This window comes from Tiliqua scincoides, chromosome 5 (genome assembly GCF_035046505.1).
Source record: "Tiliqua scincoides isolate rTilSci1 chromosome 5, rTilSci1.hap2, whole genome shotgun sequence".
NCBI classification, from domain to species: domain Eukaryota; kingdom Metazoa; phylum Chordata; class Lepidosauria; order Squamata; family Scincidae; genus Tiliqua; species Tiliqua scincoides.
In genome coordinates, this window is record NC_089825.1 from 56,552,993 (window position 1) to 56,569,226 (window position 16,234).

At 47.2% G+C, this 16,234-nt stretch overlaps 1 protein-coding gene across 1 annotated transcript; it reads right to left on the minus strand.

The window, feature by feature from the left end:
* Positions 1-986: 986 nt before the first annotated feature.
* On the minus strand, positions 987-1,517 carry FANCD2OS (FANCD2 opposite strand). The gene has a single exon (XM_066631362.1). It carries the CDS (start codon positions 1,515-1,517, stop codon positions 987-989), a length of 531 nt encoding a protein of 176 aa, XP_066487459.1.
* Positions 1,518-16,234: the final 14,717 nt, after the last annotated feature.

The following is a 16,234-nucleotide window of genomic DNA, read 5'->3' on the forward strand; positions in this document are numbered from 1 at the left end:
AACTATTTCAGGCTGCTTCATGGAAAGGTCAGTCAGATGTGGCCACCTCTCCCAGTGACAGAGGAGCCCAGATGGTGTGGCCACAGCTGGAGAGAGTAGAGGTGGTACAGCCACAGCTGCCAGGGCTGGAAGCAAGATACTTGCCACCTTAAGAAACTGTGTTGGATGCAGTTTCATCAGGTTAATTTTTGGTGTTTTTTTGTTTTTAAATCTGGAACTGTATTTAGGTAAACAGTACTTTTCTATGAAATTAGAACGATGTTGGATTTTGATTTCAGTGCTCAGACCACTTTCATGCCATCAACAGAACAGATTTTGAAGGAAAGATTTGGAAACTGTGGTTTTAAATCTTGCATTTTTCAGTTCTTTCATTGTTCTGAAGCCCAAAATTGGAGGGATTGTGTCTTTTTAAGCTGTATGTTTTCCAACTCCATTGCAGGGAAGAAAATATCTTTTTTCCCCCCTTCAGTCTAAACTTCATATAATAAGCTTCCAATTGCTGGAGACTTCATCCTTTGGGGTAAATAGACAAATGATGAGTTTCTGTAGCCTTGGTCCATTGATTCAGAACGGCTTTCTCTTCTTTTTGTGATTGACCCATCTGCTCCTTCCGTTCGTAAGCCAAATGCTGCAAGGGAACAGTTTTACATAATTTGTAAATGACCCTTTGCAAATGCTGCTTTGCAAGGATGGTTGGAAATATGACTGGATTTCTCTCTCTCTAAATGGTCTGAGGTTTGCATTTCAGTCTGGGTTGTTGCCTGACAGACTGGTAAGAAAATGTTTCCTCTTGGTGGGAGAAATTTGCTTTAGAAGGGAGGACTGGAGATGGTTATCCCAAGGACAGGGAAGCAGATTGGCTTTGGAGGCAGGTGTAGATGGACACAATGAGTTGGTATCCCTGAGGGAGAAGGCGGTTAGCTCCGGAGCGGGGGCAAGGATCTTCGCGGGCCCCACCCTTCTTTTTGCAGCTCCTTTCACGGTGACTAGCGGGAATGCTGCAGGGCAAAGGCGCACTTTTTGTAGGCAGCGTAGAGCAGTAGGATGGCCCGCAGCATCTGACGGCACATGGCCATCGCCATACGCACTTGTGGTTCCCGGAAGCCAGGGGGCCTGCGCTGCTGGGGGCTTATGACTTGACAGAAGGCCGAGCGCTCGGAGACCCGCAGTGAGCCCGTCCAGTGTGGGGGCTGGGCTGTCACCAGGTGGCCAAAGACGGAGTCAAGCCCAGTGAGCCTCACAGCCTGGGGCTTGCAGACCGAACTCCCGCATCCCTTGGTCTCTCCAGCCACCCCAGGAAGTTGTGGTTGTCCAGCGTCGGTCTTAGCACTGGGCTCTAGCACCAGGCTCAGCCCCTGAAAGCAAAGCTGCACCTCCAAGTCAGTCATGGTGGCTGGGCTTTGCCCACCCCGGAAGGGGTGTTTGGTGCTGCTGGTCTTGGGCACGGCACCCCGCAGCCATTGCAGGGACTCATCCAGTGGGGACCAGGGTGCCCATAGCTGGTACCCACTGGTCATGGTCGGTGCTGGCCAGCTGCTGCTTCCTGCTCTGTCCAGGCTCCTGTTGCATCTCTCTGTTGCCTAGCACCCTGGCAACCCATTGTGATCCTGCACTCACCCTGGAACATTTGGACTTATCAGTGTTCCGCAGGCTCCTCCTCCTGGCTTCTGCAGAATGGCTCCTCCTGCAAGAGCAGAGTCTCTATGCAACATAATGGCTCACAGACCAAGCCAAGAATCAGAACTTTTTGGGTTTGCAGGGCCAGCCTTGAGCTGTGGGGCCCAATTGGAAACATTTTTTGCGGTTCCCCAGGTTCACAGCCAATGTCTCTTAGAGTTATAAATAAATATTTGTTATAGACTATGTATTTCTTTGGTAGAATGGAAAGCAATCAAATGTGCACTTAAGTGCATGTGATCGAAGCACATTTTAATATAAAATTGCACACGTAACCAAATTGCATGCATGTCTCTGCTGCAATGTGTTCTTCTGTGTATTTGACAAGACTCAAGTAGATTACCCTACTGCAGAGGGCCTTTAGGCGTAGGGCTACACTGGGAGTAATTGGTCCAATTGGTTTAAAGTCGGCCCTGCAGGTTTGAATTTCACCTCTGCCATGAACTTACTAGTTGAACTTATACAAACCACTAAGCCTCACCTGCAACACAGGGATAGTACCTTACAGCAGTGGTACTCAAACTTTGAGGGAGCTTTACTCCCTCAGTAAGTTCTTGCGGGGGAGGGGCTAGGGCAATGACACGATCATGTTGCGAAGGGGGGACGAGGGGGATGCTTTGCACTTACTTTCAGAAGGCAGGGCTGCAGCAGGCTACAGGAGGTGTGGGGAGCCCTGCGTAGCCCTGCACAGCGCTCCCCAAGGCTTGAAACGTCGCTAAAAGCAGGCGCAAAGCACCTCCTACAAAATGGAAGTGCTTGCGCCCGCTTTTAGTGAAAGCGACCCACCAGTTTGAGAAGCACTGCCTTACAGGGTTATAATGATTACACCACACATCCCAGAAGAGCTACGGAAATTCTGTTGTTGCAAGAATGTACTCCTCTGGAAGGCTATACAAATGCAAAACTTTAGTCTTTAGTCATCGGTTTACTGAACCAAGCAGCCATCAGATAGGAGGACTTCTCTGCCACAAGGATTTCCATTCACATGGTCAATGAACTGTATGTCCAAGACCATCTCATGACTTCTCAGTAGCTGATTGCTCAAGCTCAATAGCTGGCAGCTAAACGTTTGAACTGATTCCATGGGGGAAACACTATGATTGAGACAGTATGACAGGCAACCCTTGAAGTTGCATTATTACAGGTGTGAAACAGCCTAAGGATCTAAGCTCTATAGAAATAAAATCCTAAAACTTCTTTCTTCCAAATAAAAGCCAGGGTCACACTGTTGAAGAGTTTCCTTGGTGCAGACTATCATTTTGTTTCTATACCCTTCTGTGCTCTGCAACATTTCACCCTGATTGTCCACATGAAACACAACTGTAGTATTGTCTGGGACACGGATTCTCAAACTTTTTGGTCCCTGGAGCTTTTTACACTCCTAAACGGAGTCTTGGGGAGCGCCAGAGTGCAAGCACATGTGCAGAGTGGCACAGCGCTAAGTAGATAGCAACTACTTATGGTGTACTTGTGGAGCTCCTGAACAGATAGGGAGACACAGGGCTCCTAGAAGGATACTTTAAGAAGCACTGATCTAGGGCTTCTATACCATTATTAGCTATTTACCACTGTGCAGTGCTGATTTGACCTGCTGAACCTGCATGATGTATTTGGCATCATCTACTCTGAAATATGGATTTCTTGTATAGAAAAATACATACACTGAAGGAGTGATACCATGCTGCGGATTTGACTGGGTTGAAGGGAACCACCCACATCCCTAGTTTCTGAGTTTCCTGCAAAAAGTATTTGGACAAGAGCTCAATGAATCTGACTTCAGAACTGCCATCCTTGATGGGCTACTTTGACAGTGCCTTTGCTTTGCTAAAAAATAGAGGATTGCAGCCATAGTTATTTTTTCCCCTTCCTTCCCCTTTTATCACTTACTGCTGTCACTCTGATTCAGCCATAGTACTCGCAAGAAAGACAGGCTGTAGTAGAAAAGCCAACAAAAACACAGTTCACACTCTCTCGCGCGCGCTCTCTCTCTCACACACACACATGTGTATGTGTTGCCCTGAATAAGCCAATTATAAAACCAGACAGTGACCAAATGTGTAATAGTGCTGGAAATAAGAGTAAAAATAAAAGTTCTGCTATGCTCAATAATCCATTGTCACTTATTGCTTGCATTTAAGAAGGGTAGAACTGGAGGAGTTTGCTTTCATTTTATGCCAAGATTTAATCCTGAACTATGTTCAACAAACATCCTCTGGCATCAGTCTCCAATTTGACACTTGGACTTTGCCTGCCAACACAGGCTTCTTTGGTGTCTTATATTGAAAGTTAAGGGAAAGATGTTTGGGGAATAAGTTGAGAAGTTTGACTCCATTTCAAAGGGGACAAATGGCAGCATATGGCAGTCTTAAAACATTGAAATGTTGCATTTCAAAGTATCACACAATACTTAAACATGCTGAAGAAAATGAGCTGCTGATAATTATTTCAAAATAGTTCTGTATAGTTACCAAATAGTTACCAAAATTTTTTTATTCCAGACTATTCCGATTATTTTGAAGAGAACTTTTTTTGAAGAAATGAATAAAATTTCTTTCTTTCTCGCCCAGGCAAGGAAATAGCCCTGGAGCCCTGGAAGAGGTTCCCCTTGCAAAGGAACAGTAACACACCTGGAGCCCCTGAGCCAGCAAAGAGGCTGAAGATCTCTAGCCAGAACACTTACAGCAAGGTGGAGCGCATGCATGCGTGAGTGCGTGCGTGTGTGTGTGTGTGTGTGCGCGCGCGCTCTCGCTCTCTCTCTCTCGCTCACTCACACAGGGGCAGGTGTGGTAGCAACAGAAGGGATTGCTTTAAAAAACCCAGGGAGTGTTTGCCATATCCCCCTCCCCACAGAGATGGTGCAGGCAATCACCGACAAAAGCAACCCCCCCCCCATGGTGCAGGCAATCACTGACACAAACACCCCCTCCATGGTGCAGGCAATCACTGACACAAGCAAGCCTTCCCACCAAGCAAAGCATGAGATTTAGCCTACAATCCTCTCTGCACTTTCCTGGGAGTAAGCCCCATTGACTGGAATGGGGCTTACTTCTGAGTAGAAACGCAGGGCTGGACTCTTAAAAGATCAGCATCCCATGTGAAAGAAGCCGGTCAGCTGGTAACAGGAGGGCTGAGTACGGAGGGGAGGGGATTGATAACAGCTGCCTTAGTTTCCTTCCATCCGGAAGTGTCAGGCTGCAGTGTATTTGCATAACTCTATGGAATTTAGCACAACGCGTTTTTTGTTAATCACACCGAGTCACAGAATGAAACTAACGTGGATAAATAGGCTCCACTTGTATATTTACAGCATCTGATTAGGATCAGAGGTTCAGCTATTACTTAGAGATAGCAAGGCCCTGGAGCTGCTGCACCCTGCATGCCTCGTGCTCAAGATGGCCTGGGCATCAGAGCCCTGGTGTGTGCATCTTAACAGGTCAGTGGTCAGAGGACAAGAGGAAGTGCTCAGAGGAGAAGGGAAGGATAAAGGGTTAGGGCCACACCCCACAAGGATCACAGAGAGAACAGGCAGAAAGTTCAGAGTCACTGGGCCATAGCTTGACCCCTTCTGGACAGCATCCTGCTCCCTCTGGACAGTTGCATCAACTCCAACAATGTGCCCATCTTAGCAGGTTGGTGGTCAGAGGACGAGAGGAAGAGCTCAGGGCCTTACTAAGTGTTAGCTGAACCTCTGATCCTAATCAGATGCTGTAAATATACACTCAATGGAACTGTAAGTAAATAACTTCTTCTTTAACAAGCCATTGCCTCTTTGTCTTTTTAATTGATTAGCAGTCAGCCTGGTGAGGGAAATTCCCTGGGGGTCCCAAAGGGGTGGGTGCTGCTTGAGTTACTCTGCTTCCCCCCCAAAGAGGAAACTATTTATTTCCTCCAACAGTGAGACCTACAGAGGCAGTCATCTTAGACAGCAGATTGATGAGGGGCACCTACCTCTGTCCACCCTCTCCACTATTCCCCTACCTTCCATTCTCTGGATTAGAAAAGGAAGAGGGGGATGGAGTGAAAGAGGAAGTGTGGAGGAGAGGCAAGTGGTGAACCAGAGTACCAGGACTCTAGTCCAGGGGTGTCCAAACTTTTTGGCAGGAGGGCCACATAATCTCTCTGACACTGTGTTAGGGGCCAGGGGAAATTTACATTTCAAATTTGAATAAATTTACATAAATTAATATATTAGAGATGGAACTTATATGAATGAACTAATTTTACTGAGCTTATTTATAATACACATGAGAACCAGAAAAGGGGGGGTTGTTAAAATAATTCCTGACACATATAACACACCTCTCCCCTGGGAAAAGTACAGAACAAACTTAAGAGGAGTCAGCAGTGCTTTTTTTGTTTAAAAAAAAAAAAAGGTGCAGGAACTCACAACTTGTTAATTTTTTATTTATTTATATGAGTGCTGCAGGCAAGTAAAGAGGGAAGCTGCGTGCTAAGGGAAAATCTATTGGTACCCTATATGGCTGGGGGGGTACGAGCATAGCTGAGGCTGAATGTGATATGCATAAGGCACTGGCGAATGAGTGCGCCAAGTGATGGGGATTTGGGCCTGAAGGGGCGAAGGGAGAGCAGGTGGCAGGAGAGAGTGGGGAGAGAAGGGCTCGGGCACGGGCTGGCTCCCAATCCAGACAGCCTGGTCAAGGTGGACCTTGAGGTGACTGCAAGGCGCATCGTGGGTGCTGGAAGTGCGCTGGCGCTGGCAGGCAGGGTGCTCGGGCCACGTGCTGCGGGAGCCGCGTTGAGAGGATGACCGGGGTGGGCGGACGGGTCCCCTGCAGATGGAGGGAGCCAGGGGAGGTGGTCGCGCTGCAGAGGGAGCGGGCGAGCCGGTACTTGCGAGGCTCTGCCCTGCCCTGCTCCTGCGTTCTATTAGGAAAAAAAGCCCTTAAAAGTTTAAGTGTGGCGCTGCAGGGGACTGCATAAAAAAGGTGCCGGAACGCTGTTCCAATGCGTTCTATTAGAAAAAAAGCCCTGGGAGTCAGCATGAGCTCCTTTCCCCCCCCCCAATGCAGGAGCATGTTTTTACTCTCTCTGTCTCCCCCCCCCCATCCTGGCAACAAGCAGCAGCAAAGGAACACAGTCAGTCAGGGAGCTGGTGGGCACCTGCCTCCTCAGGACAGGAGTTTGTTTCTCCTCATTCACACAGAGAAGGGAGCTGCCTGTCTCCCTCTCTCAGTCCCCCTTCCCCCAGCCTGCACTGAGCACCAAACAAACTTGGAAGCAGGCAGAGAGCTGTGTGTATTTCCCCCCTCACAAATGGACCCCCACCTGCCTCCCACTCTGCCAGCAACCCCAACAAGCAAAAGCAGTAGGTTTCCTCCCCATTCAAACATCCCGTGAGTTCTCCCCTGCAGTGCCCACCTCCAAAACCGAGCACTCACAGCCCAATCAACCCACACTTTCCTGGGAGTAAGCCCCACTGACTCTATGGGACTTACTGCTGAGTACACATGCTCTCCAGCTGCATTCAAACATCCCTGGGACTTCTCCCTTGCAGTGCCAGCCCCTGACCCCAAGCACACTCACAACCCAATTGGATCCACACTTTCCTGGGAGTAAACCCCACTGAGTCTGATGGTATTTACTGCTGAGTAGACATGCTCTCCAGCTGCATTCAAACATCCCTTGCAGTGCCGCCCCCAGCACACACAAGCAGCACAAATAGACCCACACTTTCCCATCCCTCCTCAGTGCCTACCCCCGCCCCCCAACCCAAACAGCAGGGCAAACAGACCCAGGACCTCTCACCCCCATCCGACGCCTGGACTGAGCTGTAGCCTCCCCAGCCTAATGGGAGGGTTGCGGATGGGCGGGGCTCCTGCTCTCCTGTAAGTGCTTAGCCTTTTCCTCAATGTCACTGCAAAGAGCAGTCGCATTGGGCCAGCGAGGGCTCCAATGGGTCTCCAGCGGGCTGAGCACCCATTGGAGATGGGGGGCCGGATTGGGGCCCCCTGTGGGCCACAAGTGGCCCAGGGGCCAGAGTTTGGGCAGCCCTGCTCTAGTCCATTGCTTTCTTCTCCACCACACTTTCTCTTCCACTCCACCTCTTCTCCTCTCAAATCCATAAGTGGGAGGATTAGAGCCTAGCAACAGGAAGCAGAATTTGTCATGCTACCTCATATATTAGGGGGTCTTAGACCAGCCCTGCTTTTTATGTTGATTGATTTCTTCCTCTAGATCAGTGATTTTCAACCTTCTTCATTTCATGCCACACTGACAAGGTACGAAAATTGTCAGGACACATCATCCGTTTTCTGACAATTGGAAAGGCACAACACACTGCTATCATCCCTCAATAGCCCTACTAATATATGGCCCTCCCCAAACTCCTGCGGCACATCTGCGAATCATTTGTGTCACACCAATGTGCTGCAGCGCACCAGTTATAATTTGCTGCCCAGGATTAATTGTACTGACAGTAATTTTATTGTTCTTTCATGTTTTGGATGACATGAGGGGTTTTGGATGTATTTGTGTGTGTGGAGTGTGAGCATATGTTTGAGTGAATCACACTTTCAAACTTCTTGTGAGTCACTTTGATGGCCTCTGGCTGGAAAGCAGCATAAAAATATGAAGATAAATCAAACCAACTAAGGGCGCAGTCCTAACCTGCCCTGGAGCAGCCTGTGCTGCATCCAAGGCAGAACTGGGGCAGCAAGCAGCTCACCCTGGGGCAAGGGGAATTGCTTCCCTTAGCCCAGGTAAAGCTGCAGCAGCCCCAATGGGACTACTCGGATCTGCACCACCTCAAGAGGTAGCGCAAATCGGAGCAGCCCAGGACTGCCCCGGGCTGCCCAGGAATGGGGTTAGGATCTGGCATAACAGTCAGATCCTGACCCCACCTCCTGCTCACTGCCCGCCCGCCCCCGGGAACACCTGCTGCCCGTCCTCCCCCCCCCGAAACGTCTCCTCCCTGCCCCCCATGCCCCCTCCAGACCCCTGTGTCGGCTGAGCTCAGCCGATGCAACCTGCCTGCTTCCCAGGGCTCACATCAGCCTGGGGAAGCTGGCACATGTCCATGTGCTGGCCTAACCCCACTTAGTTTGTTGCGAAAGTACTTTACAGCACTTTTGCGACAGCTTTGGGTGGGTCCTAAATAAGATACTCCACACACGTATCAAACCCGGTAGGTAAAAACTGGTGAGATCCACAAGTATTATTCTCTAGCTTATGTTCTCTACATCTGGCTTGGAGACAGGCAGGGCCTGGGACAGGGACCTAAGAGGAAAAAGAAGCTGGTTGCTGAGACAAAAGACCTGCACTGGATCCCCATTGTACATTGGGACTCCACATTCTCTGGTAGGAAGTGGCTTCTTCCACCACCACCACCCCCACATCTATGGGAGTATCTCCTAGAAGAGTGGCTTGAGAAACACTGTCCTAGGGGCCCCATGATGATAACAAGGCCTCTGGGAGATGCTCCCATTTATGGATGGGAACGACAAGCACAGCAGTGGTGTGAATCTCTCAGCCAACTTGAGATATTAAGCAATCACCAGTACTGGAGTGTTCTAGGATGAGTCTGGCCAGCCCCTACAAAAACGTTAAGCAAGGTCCAGTGAATAATGCAAAAACCAGGCTCTGATATAATAGTGCAACCAGCCCAAACCATCATGTTCCAGCGATTCTCATTATTTTCTCAATACTGAGAATATAGCACTATAGCGCAACTATTTGTTGTAACTCTTATCCCTTGCTAAGTGAAGATCATAGGCATGCATCCTTTCTCCCTTCCTTAGTTTGGAGGGAGGGACTGCCCTTTCGAGAGTTCGTTGGGGCCTGCTTTCATATTGGACAAGAGAGGAGAATCTGTGCTGCCTGCTTCTCTCTCTGTATGGATGCATCCAATATGGTGCCTTGTCTGTCCAAGGCACACTTGGGTCCCTGTGGGAGCACATTAGTATGCCAAAAGAAATGGGAAAAGCAGTAGGGAAACAGCTTTCAAAGGACTTCTAGGGGGGCGGGGGGGGCTTCTGGAGCATTTGTTGAACTCTGTGTTTCACAGATTGAGACCATTCTAGTGACAATGCATTCCGCTTTGCCTGGCCTTCAAAAAGAGCCAAAGCATGTTCACCTACCTACATGTAAACACACACATGTGGCTCAGTTTCACTTTCCATATGGCTTAATACATTTTCCTTAGTTTGGAAGAAGGGACTGCCCTTACGAGAGTTTGTTGGGGCCTGCTTTCATCAAATTGGGACCATTCTGGTGGCACTGCATTCCTTTGGCCTGCCCTTTGAAGTGGACCAAGGCATGTTTGCTACTCATGAGTAAAAACACACATACTGCTCCAATTCGGTTTCCATTGGGCTCGATACGTTTTCCTTATCAGCTTGTCAGTTTCACAACCCACCAAAATTGGGTTGTGACCCACTGGTGGGTCCCAACCCACAGTTTGGGAACCTCTAGCATTTTCTTTGGAGACCCACTACTATCATTAGAAGAACAGTGTTCTTGGTAATAAGAATTAAGGCAATTTTAACGAGAGATGCAACCTCAAATAATTATCTAATAGTCTGTGGAAACAATCCTCTTGGTTGACATGTTAATTGTAAGAATAGTGGTTTTGGGACCTCTCCACTTGTAGTTGGTTTTGGTTCTCGGTGTCACAGAAGGCCATACAAGTCTTGGGCCAGATAGTTGACTGCTAAAGACCAAGGAATGTGGAGGTTCCTGGGCAATGATGGGCTAAAATAGTTTTGGATTGTTTGCTAACCTACTACTAAGGTTACAGCATTCTGGCAGTGGAGCATGCTTTACAGCAGTACAAACGCTGCTCTGGAAGCACACATAGCCCCATGCTTCTGGACCATTGTTACCAATGCTAGAGAGGATCCCGCGCATGGCAGCAGCGAAGAGAAGCCCTGCCAATGTTGGTATTTTGGTGGGGTGGACAGAATGGGGTGGGGTGGATCAGGGGAGGGAAGGGGCATGTCAAAGGTGAGAGGAGCTGTCACCTGGCATGAGCAACTTGCACTGGGTCATACTATCTCCTTCAGAGCCTCCTTGGACACAACTAAAGAGGAGATCCATTGGTGATCAGGGGTTTTACAGAGGGATAAGGGAAAGTCCCCAAATTGGTTCCCTGACCGCAGCATGCAGTGCAGCCTGTTTTGGTGCTGCATACCATGGCAGGGAAAAGGATAGGAGTGGGCTGCCAATGATGCAATTGTTGATGATTTTATGCTGCTGTTATGCTTTCTTTACCCTGCTGGGATTTTATGTTTCTGAATTATCCATGTATTATAGTTTTGTTGTTCACTCTCCAACACATCTCCCAGTTGGGAGGGGAGAGGTGGGATATACATATTTTTCAGTAAATAAATGAATCATAAACAACAACTAAATTCATAGAGGAAACAAAAGCAAGGACAGCTCTTTTAACCTAGATAATACTTTATTTTACCTCAATAATACACTCATTTAGTCATGCAAATATTTCTGGGTCAAGTGGTAGATCCTTGAGAAGGGCATTTCTTTCAGAGTCTTTCCCCAGTACATTTTGTAGTCCTCAATGCATCGGTTATTTATTCACAATGAAGGACAATGCATATGTATGGACTAACTCTGAACTTGAACTTCTCCATCTTGGCTTGGTATACCAATAATAACCATTCCCGTTCTCTCTCAGTGGCAGCACTCAACATACTTTTGGATGCCATAATGATGAGTTGCTAAGAGGCACGGTGACCCCAGATTGTAACTCACATGTAAAGGCCACTGGAGCAACACATAAGCATAGTGAAGAAAAAAACTGCTTGGTGTTTAGAATCATTTTGCAAGTCTGAAGCACAGAGAATAGTAAAAGCTGCTTGATTTTATTAAAGACAATAAGGTTAATCTGACTGAGGCTGGAACTTTGGGGCCTCAAAGGCTGTGTTATACACATTGGAATTTAGCTAGAAAACAGTACCAGGCTGGAGATGTACGCCTTGATAGAAAACACACCTGTGTTCACCAGGAAAACGTAACTATTCTCTTATGCTTTAGGAGCAAAGGTATACAAATGGAGACCAAGTAACCTTTGATACCAAACCAAAGTATGTACCCAAAGTAAAAGGTCACAATAGTTATATAGAATTAAGACACAGAAGTCAACTTGCTTGATTTTAGTGAAACTGTTAAAGGAAGTTTAAAATTATTTGCTTTGCAGAGGTTTGCAAAGGGCCCCACAGTGTTTTACTAAACCCAGGAGAAGAAATTCAGAAGAGATAAGATAGGTGGCTCAAGCAAGGCCATCCTAATTAGGATGAGTCTGAAGGGGATGTATGCCAAGAAGTGAGTCTGAAGTTCTCTGCCATAGATGAGGTCTTCACACCTGTGTTTAAGTGTTTTGTGTTCTCTTTTAATGAGGCTAGCGAGATGACTTGTCAATTAATTTCTAACTGAAATGATAAATGGGAAAAAGGTTCAACACTGAATAAATGATGATGTTACAGCATACCCTGCTGGTTTTTGGAATCTTTTGGGAATTGTGTAATTTTGGCTGAGTTTTAAGGTGAAACCCCACCCAATCACTTGTTGCCCACCTATTTCCCATCTTTAATGCAAATGAACTCTGAAACGTACCTATCAGGTATGGTATGCCTTATCTACAGCCTATTAGGAGTTTGCCCCATTTATGATGTCTAATTTTCAGCGAATGGGAAGTCTAGATTTTCAGACAAAGGACCAAGAGTTGTATAAGAGTTCTGGACACAGTCAAAACCGGGTCCATGCTTTGGACATCAGTCCTGTGGCCCAATTGTATACAATTCCATTAAAAGCCTGTGAACCTTCATCCCTGTGTACCAAGTTGTTCTTGAGTTGCTGCTTATCAGCCTTGCAACAGCTATACTACTGAGACACAGCTAAAGATCTGGATGAGTTGTTAGAGTATGGAAGAAACTTATATAGGGAAGATGCTGTAGGAGATGTTACTTCTGCAGCAGTCAGATAAAGCAGCTCTATTCCTTTGAGATGCATTGATTAAACCTGGCCTGGCCTGCACATGAGACCAAATAAGGTGGTTATCTCAGGTGGCAGATTGGTGGGGGGATGCCAGCCTCTGTTCACCTACCTCCGTTCTTCCTCTTCCTGCTCCCTGAATTCTGAAATGAAGACAGGAATGGAGTGGAACTGTCCACCACTCCTCTTCCATTCCTACTTCCTTTTCAGATCCAAATAGCAGGAAAAGGAAGATCAGCAGTAGCTGGCGTCTCATAGGTAGGGGGCAGCATTTACTGCACCATCTCATACTCCAGGAGGTCTTAGGCTGGCTATGGCTAAAACACCACTGTAGAGGTGTCTGGCGGGCTGGGGAGAAGGCAGCTTCTGCTTGGTCCCTGTTTGGGGCCCTTCAGGAGACCTCAGGTTGGCTCAGGGGGAGGCTCAGGTTGGCTCAGGTTGGCTCAGGGGGAGGCTAAGTCACCCTGGTCCTCCTCCCTGGCATAGCCCTTGAGACTGAGTCCTGGGCAGGCACTGTTGGAGACACAGCCTCCTGCCTCTCCTGTCCTGGCTTTCTGCCCTCATCATGGGCCTCCTGTCAGTTATATAGGCAGCTTCTTCCTCCAGCCCTGCCCCTTCCTTACTGGGGAGGGCATAAAAGGGACCCCACCCAGGGCCTCTGCTCCTGGTGTTAACTCCCTTGTCTCTCCCTCCTCCCTGACCTCTTACTGGGTCAGGTTCTTCTGGCCTTCCACCTTCTCCTCAACACCAGGTGCTCCAGTCAGGGAGAGGTGCCCTGTCAACAGGTCACTCCCCACAAGCTGGGGATGTAGGACGTTGTTGGGCAGACTTGCCTGCACCGGGCGACTCTCCCTCTTGCCTGCCTTCCCCTTGTGTCTCCTTGGCTCCCTTGCAAGGTAAGTCTGGGTCTGGCCGGGGGGGGGGGGAGGGCACCCTGACAACTACAAAAAAAGCCATGTTGAAGGGACTATATGATTGCATAAAGATGGGCACTTGTGTGCTTGGGTAAAACTGCAAAAAAGCAATTGATGTGACTCTAATTGTGGCTATGTTCAAGATTCTTGCTGTGCATTTTACAGAAAATGCTTCACCAAAAATCATGATGCAGGTCTGTGTGTGATCACATCAAGATCGCTTTTTTGCAGTGTTTCATAAATGTGCAAATACACATCAGCAACATAGGAAAAAAATGATGCAAATTAATAGAAAAAACATGTTCCAGTTTTGGGATTTATGTTAGAAATTCTTCTAATTAAACTGGAATTTAGAAGGAACAAAGGGCAGAGCAGATCCACAGAACAATGAGTTGGAGTGCGGGGAGAAGGGCCCCATTGGATCCTCAAGTCACCTGATATTATTGGGCTGAAAACAGAACTAGACTTTTTGAGTATTTATAGCAGTGATGCTGCAGCCCAGAAGAGAGTGGGCCAGCAGTTTCCTCTGCTGACAAGCTGTTCAAGTGGTCCAGGGAATTAGGGGTCTGGATCCCACTGCTAGACTTCCTGGTTAAAGGTCCTGATATCATACATTTACATTCATTTGGTAGCTAAGTGGATCATACCTTAAATCTGTAGAAAGAAACCTTTGCTGACTCTTCAGCCTTTGCTGTGGGTCTCTTCCGGTTCCATGATTCTATGAAAATCTAGTTTCACTGACATTCGCATTTATGTCTTTTTAAAGTAATAATAGTTCAAGCTACAATGCAATGTGTGCTCTTTCCCCTTGCAAGGCTTGTTGAAATGAATGCAAACTGTAAGACCAGCAATCAGTTTCAATGCTAGAGAAGTTTCTGGTTGATTGTATCCATGGTGAATTAAATATTCTTATGCTTTTCTAATTCTCAATGTATGCAGATACTGTATATACATAAAAAATAACATTTTCCTGTCTGTTGAGGCTCTGACAATGTCACCAAGTTACCTGATTGGAAAAGTGGATCTCTCCATTCTATCCCTTCAACCTAGACCAGTTGACTCCAAACTGGAGACCACTGTGTGCTAGAAAGTCCTTCCCCGGCATGAATGGAGCTTACCAGTCTGCCAGGAAGCCTGCTCTCTGTGCTGCTGATCGCCCTCAAACTTTGTGCTGGCCAGCTACATCTGCCCAGAAATCCAAGCACAAAGCCTGCTGGGGCAACAGAACCCAGAAGTGGCTTGCAGGTGCGAAGTTGGTGGCCATTTGCAGCACAGGGAGAAGGCTCTCTAGCAGAAAGGAAAGCTCTGTTCACCCAGGGGGGGGAGGGGGGATTGCAAAGGGCACTGGATCCAGCCCACAGGCTGGGGTTTTGTGCCTGCTGACCTAGGCAGATAAGTTTGCTACCGAATAGGCAAGGTAGCTCTGATGCTAGGCAGAGTAGCTGCCCCAGAACATGGACCCTGAGTCCACATCAAGCACATGGCTGGGGAATAATGACATTTCCAAAAAAAGCACAAGAATGCCTCAGGAGGATTTTTTTTAGCTAAGACTGCTGAACCTGCACAGGACTCCTGTGGACTCTTGTCCAAAAATACGGGAGGAGGGGGGAAGGAAATCATAGGGGCATTCACAGGTAATTATGATAAGTGGTAACTGCAGGTGGTGTAGTTGGTGAATGACACATGGACAAATATTGATGCTACTTATATTAGTATTTTGGAGTATGCTTTATCTTCCTGTGTTTTCAAACTGCAAATGTTAATTTTTGTAAACCACAAACCTCCAATAGCAATCCAATCTGTATTATTTGACTTGAAAATGATCTGTTTATAGCGATTATTCATGGTGGGGGAAGAAGCATGTGGAAATGTGCGTGCTATTCGATCAGGTGAAACATCTCAACAGATTGTTATTTATCATATGACTTAATTTTTTTCTCAAAGGCCCCGAAAGTAAGAAAGGCACCCCTGTGGAGTGTGAATTTCAGTTAGTGACTCACTGCAAACCATCCTGGAATTAGCAGGCAAATTCAGACGATGTGAAATTGATCGATAAAGAGGCTGTGTGATTGCCAACTGAGTGCCCACCAGAACTGATTAATGATGTGCTGTGCAACAAATGTGATGTTTGGGTGAATTGAGCTGCTCCTTTTGTCACCTGAGCTTCTGTGCATGGCTGCTACCAGCGACTGCTCTAAATGTGATTCTGAGAGTGCCTATGGTTAAGCTAGCATGGCTTTCTCTGTTGTCAGCTACCACATGGCTTGCATTTATTGAATGGCTTGCATATATACCTCAAGACATCTCACTGATCAAATGCCTTGCTACGTGTAGAAAGAAATAGGATTGGGTCAAGGGTTTGGAGAAGTGGCTAAAGGGTTAAGCGCTAGAAGCGGTTCCTTTTCTTCTTGTTTATCCTAAAGCACCAGGATAAAGCAAGATAAGGAAAAGAAGTGGCTGAACACACCTGTGAAACACCTAGCAGAGTTATAAGTTTGAAATAACTTTTTTTGGGAGGTCCCAAGTGGCAATCAAGCTCTATTTTTTTTTCTGTTCAGTCACCTGAGATGTACGTGCCAGATAGCTCGTGCTCAGTGTTGTATCATCCACTCTCTTTTTTATAAGAGTTAGAAAGGTATCTAAGGTGAACATTTGGCAATTTCTCTCTCTCTGTC

Excerpts from the sequence above, each read along its gene's own strand:
- FANCD2OS (XM_066631362.1), bottom strand. The coding sequence starts at position 1,517 with ATGACCAGTGGGTACCAGCTATGGGCACCCTGGTCCCCACTGGATGAG.